The sequence below is a fragment of the Antrostomus carolinensis genome, unplaced genomic scaffold (assembly GCF_000700745.2).
Source record: "Antrostomus carolinensis isolate BGI_N321 unplaced genomic scaffold, ASM70074v2 scaffold36699, whole genome shotgun sequence".
NCBI lineage: Eukaryota > Metazoa > Chordata > Aves > Caprimulgiformes > Caprimulgidae > Antrostomus > Antrostomus carolinensis.
In genome coordinates, this window is record NW_010338627.1 from 1 (window position 1) to 5,299 (window position 5,299).

At 55.8% G+C, this 5,299-nt stretch overlaps 1 protein-coding gene across 1 annotated transcript; it reads left to right on the top strand.

Moving 5' to 3' along the window:
* Positions 1-148: 148 nt before the first annotated feature.
* Positions 149-1,296, top strand: MSRB1 (methionine sulfoxide reductase B1; the record flags this gene model as incomplete). The annotated part of the gene is made up of 3 exons (XM_029086896.1): positions 149-291; positions 418-532; positions 1,265-1,296. Coding segments are annotated over 3 exons (290 nt in total), but the record flags the coding sequence as incomplete, so codon positions are not given.
* Between the last annotated feature and the right edge of the window lie 4,003 nt (positions 1,297-5,299).

Sequence of the window (5,299 nt, forward strand, 5' to 3'; positions counted from 1 at the left end):
CAGCCCTGGCCCAGCTCACACCAGGACACTCTGCCGATGTGTCCCCACCATTGACCCCCCCAGTCACTGGCAATTGCTGCTGGAAGTGAGGCTGGGGGCTGCCCCCAGCACTGACCCCCCCTGACCCCTCTCCCACCACCCTCCCCAGGAATCTACGTCTGTGCCAAGTGTGGACATGAGCTCTTCTCCAGCCGGGCCAAGTACGAGCACTCGTCCCCGTGGCCAGCCTTCACCGAGACCGTCCACCAGGACAGCGTGTCCAAGCGCAAGGAGCGCCCGGGGGCTTTAAAGGTGAGGATTCCAAAACCCTTGGGAAGCAGCAAAAAACCCACCAACCCAAACCCTGAGGGTTTTTTTCCATGAGCCTGTCTGTTGAGGAAGACCACTCGCCATCAACCCCTCTCCTTGCATTTCCAGGTGTCTTGTGGCAAGTGTGGCAACGGGCTTGGCCATGAATTCCTCAATGACGGGCCACAGAGGGGACAGTCCCGCTTCTGAATATTCAGCAGCTCGCTGAAATTCGTCCCGAAAGGTAAAAGCTGTGGCTTGGCAGCTGTTTCAGTCCATGGTGTTATTTTTGGGGGAGCTGCTGCTGGCCAGGCCACGCTGCGTGCGATGCGCTGCTTTCAGTGGGGTGATGAGCTGAGGAGCCACTGAACAGATCTCACACGGGTCAGTCAGCTCATCAGAGGGTCCCTGAGCTCCCCATGGGAAACACGGAGCTCCTGGATGCAGCTGCAGGTCTCCACATGTCCCAGGATGGATGAACTTTGTGGGGTTTTCTGCTGGGGGTGGAAATGGACAAAATGGACCATCTGGACAAAATCCTGGTCCATGTGCTCTAGTTGTCCCTGCTTGAGCAGGGGGGTTGGACCAGGTGACCTTCAGAGATCCCTTCCAACCTCAACCATTCTGTGAAAGCAAAGGCTGGGAGCTCCTGCAGTGGCATAACCAGGGCTGGGAGGGTTTGCTGGTTCATTCCTCAGGGAATTCAAGTGGGAGCTCTGCATGTTGCAGCTGTGGGTCTGTGGCAAGGGCAGGGCTTCTCCCATTGTGGTTATTGTGCCATTTCCTTCCCCCGAGTCAGAAAAAGGCATCAGGAGGCCAAGTTCAGGGCAGCACCCAGGCCATGACGTGCTGTCCCACTTGTTGGACTGTGAGGGCTGTGTGGAGCTGTGTGGAGCAAAATGCCCGTACCAAGGGGGCTGGGAGTTCTGGGGTGAGAAATACAAGCCCTGATTGTTTTTTTCTCCCCCTCTTTTAGGCAAAGCAGACAAGGACCTGAAGGAGAAGTAAGCGAGCTGCTCTACTTGGCACACTGCTCTTGGGCTGATCCTGCGTTCACACCTTGGGGTGCACCATCCGGTCAAGGGGACACCAGGAGCAAGAGAAACCCTGAAGAAGCTCCTGGTTTCCCTGAGCTGGTTCCCTCTCAGGGCTGCTCCGATTCGGGATGTCAGGAGGAGGATGGGGGGAGGCGAGGGGAAAAGGGGGTTGCTGAAGCTCTGTGCTTGCAGGTGGTGGGTTGTATGACCTGTGCCTGAGGGTGTTTCACATCAATTGGGGTGATGCAAAGGCTACAGCTCTTCGTTTTCCCCACCTGTACCCCCTCCCCAACCATCTCTTCTCCCCAGCATCCTCTGCCAGGAGCAGCTCCTCCTGTGTCAGCTTTGTCTGTTGAAGCAGCTGTCCTGCCTCTGCTGAGCTCTGGGACAGGTTTGCTGTTGGGTTCAGCCGAGCCAGGACACTCTCCAGATCACAGCCGGGTGGGACCGGTTCTGCCGTGTCACCCACACCATCCAGAGTCACTCCACTGGCATTTCCAAGGAGTGACGCTGGATTAGCTGGGGTCAGAGTCTGGGTTAATCTCTGGTGCTATTCTAGGCTGGGATCATGCTATGAATTGCCCTATATAAACCCTGCCAGGGTGCTAGGGCAAGGATGATTTTATGATCCCACTAGAGCACATCCAGGTGTTTTACCCCTCTCCCCGTCTTGCACACCGTACAGACCGCTCGAGATTTCCTCTGGGCTCGATTCTGACTTGGCCTTACACCAGATTTCTCACTGTGCTATAAATCCCAGTGGCATTAATGGTTCCACTGGTGCAAGGCGGGCCAGCGTCGGGCTCAGGGGCTGCGCTTTGCACAACTCAGGCTTTAGGAATCACGTCTGTGTTCCCTCTGCGCTGGGAAGGGCTGTGACACTGATTTCTCCTTAATTCAGCAGCTGATTCATGGCCTCCCTGTCCCAGAAACCAGATCCTCCTCTTGGAAATCCATACATGAGGATGTTTGAAGCCAGCAAACCTTGTGCTGGTCCCTGGCTCTGGTGGTGCAGCTCTCGTGGGATGTGTGGGTGGTTGGGTGAGGCTGCGCTGCCGGAGCTGTCGCGGTGTCACTGTGCTCGGGGACGTGTCAGAGGTCTTTTTCTGCCCACGTTTTGCCTCAATCCCACCGTTATGAGAGCACTGATAAAGTGCAACGTGCCACCTGGAGCTCACTGCTGCACTTGTACCTCTTTCAATACTGAAAATAAAGCACTGATTCACTGTGCTGGAGAAATCACCTTTTTAAAAAAAACCAAACCAAACAACAAACCAAAACACTGGTGGTGGCACCGTGGGGTATCTGCCGTGGGATTCTCTCTCCACTCTGGTTGAGAGGATGGAGAGGCTGTGCCAGTGGTGGGACACGTGTGAGGCAGGCATAAACATGGGTACAAAGCCCTGGTCAGGGCTGAGAGCAGATTTCATCTGGAGTCTCTGTCCTCAGCTGCAGAGCTGGTGACTGAGGTGTGGACACACCTGGTCTCGCATCCAGCATGGTCACACAACCTGGAGGTTTGGCCTGAGGTCAATGTGTGTGATTTTTATTCTGTATCAATATTGGGGAAGGGTTTAGAGGGGAAGAGTATGAGGAGAGGCTGAAGTCACTTGGTTTGTTCAGCTTGGAGAAGAGGAGACTGAGAGGAGATCTCCTGGGGGTCTAGAACTTCCTCCCAAGGGGAAGAGGAGGGGCAGGCGCTGATCTCTTCTCTCTGGCCACCAACGAATGCCAGGAGCAGAGGGAATGGCAGGAAGATGTGGCAGGGGAGGGTGAGGTTGGCCATGAGGAAAAGGTTCTTCAGGCACCCAGAGGGTGGTGGAGCACTGGAACAGGCTCCCCAGGGAGGTGCTGATGGCACCAAGCCTGACAAGATTCCAGCAGCATTTGGCCAAGGCCCTCAGGGACATGGTGTGAATGTTGGGATTGTCCTGTGCAGGGACAGGAGCTGGACTCCATGGTCCTTGTGGGTCCCTCCCAGCTCACCACATTTGATGGTTCTATCAGCATGAAGCTGCCTGCAAGCCTGGGAGCTACAACCCTTGTCTCCTTACCCCAGCAGGGCTGGATACCAGGTTCACAGAGGCTGGAGACTTGAGCTGGGCTTTGCCCAACTCCATTTCCCTCCTCGGAGGGGGTAAAGTCTGCTCTGGAGCACAAGTGCCAGCACCACGTCCCCCTCCTGCCCTGCTGCTGCCTCGTGCCCTGTGGCATCGCCCTGGCCACCTTCGCCGTGTGTGGGCCGACCTTCGGCTCTAATTAGTAATCAGGTTCCAGCCTGAAGGTTCAAGCTGCTTTTCAACCCATTAATCCCCTGATCTGCTGCTTTGCCCCTGGTCTGGTGACATCTGATGGATGTCACCGGACCAGGGGACAGGAGCTGCCCCTTTGCTTCCCACCCTGGAACACCACAGGGCTGTCCACCATGGGACACCTCTTGCCCCACTGCCCCTCACCCACGGCGCTGGGATGGGAGGTGGTTTTTTTGGGGGAGTGGGTTTCCCTTGAGATGCCACAGTGGAAGGAAACCTCCTTGGAAGTGCCAGTGTGGAGGGGATGGTGATGATTCCTCCCACTCGTGGGCTGTCTGGCACGGAGTGCCACAGGGGACCCAGCCACCTTCCACGCTGCCCTGCAGTTCGTGGACACAGGCACGGGAGGGTGCAAGTGCGTCTCCAAACCCTTCCCAGGAGTGTCAGGGAGGGGAGGGTGCTGTGGGGTGGGCAGGCAGTGGCCTCACCTTGCTGGGGATCCATCCTTCCAGCAATGAGAAGGAAAATTCCCTGGAGCCACAGAACCCCCCCGGATGGTTTCAATAGGGATGGGACATTTTCCTGGAAATCTAGCTGGAGCTGGGATTTTGCCAGAAGTATTAAAAGACCTGAGGGTGGAGGGCAACGGAGCTGGGGAAGGGTCTGGAGCACAAGTGTGCTGAGTTCCCTTGTGGCTGAGGGAACTGGGGGTGTTGAGCCTGGAGAAAAGGAGGCTGAGGGGAGACCTTGTGGCTCTGTGCAAGTCCCTTGGAGGAGGGTGGAGAGAGGTGGGGGTGGGTCTGTTCAACCAAGGCCCAAGGGACAGGACAAGAGGAAATGGGCTCCAGTTGTGGCCAGGGCAGTTGAGATGGGATGTGAGGAAGAATTTCTTTGCTGCAAGGGTTCTGAGGCATTGGAAGGGGTTGCCCAGGGCAGTGGTGGAGTCCCCATCCCTGGAGGGATTGAAGAGTCGTGTAGACACAGTGCTGAGGGACATGGGTTAGTTGGGGACTTGTCAGTGTTGGGTTCATGGTTGGACTCAATGAGCTTAAAGGGCTTTTCTGATCAAGGTGATTCTGGGATTCTGTGACTCCAAGCAGCGCCTGGTGCTGAGGGTGCAGGATGTGACCCCTCAGGGGTTCATCCCATCCCTGCCCCTTCCCAGCTCCTCCTCAGCCATCCTGGGTGCTGTGGGGTCCCTTATCCTTCCCTAGGTCCCTGCAGGTGCTTGAGCACCCACCACATTCCCGAGCACCCCCCAGCCCTTCCCAGGCTCCACAGCTCTGGGCATCCCCGTTGGCTCCGGGGTGCTGTGGCCGGTCCTTCCCCTCGGCCATTCATCCTCATTTGATTATTACACTAATCACAATTCTGCCTTAATAAGAGGATTTTGCTTAGTTGGGCAAAAGCGGCCCCACATCAGGGACGTGGCTTTAATGACAGAAATTGAATTACATTACCAGGCCGATGCAAACTTCCCTCGTTGTTTAAAAACTCATTAATTTCCTGGGCCGTAGCCTCCAGCTGACCTCCCATTTTAGTTCTTTAATTTTTTTATTTGCATGCCATGAAGAGGACCTGCCTCTTTGACCCTCCTCAGGATGGCTCCAGTGGACAGCAAAGCGGCCAGAGCACAGCGAGATTTAGATTAATTCTCTTAATAAAGACGACAAGCCCTATAGAAATTACGTTACCCAGGGAAAAAGGGAATGAGCTGGAGGC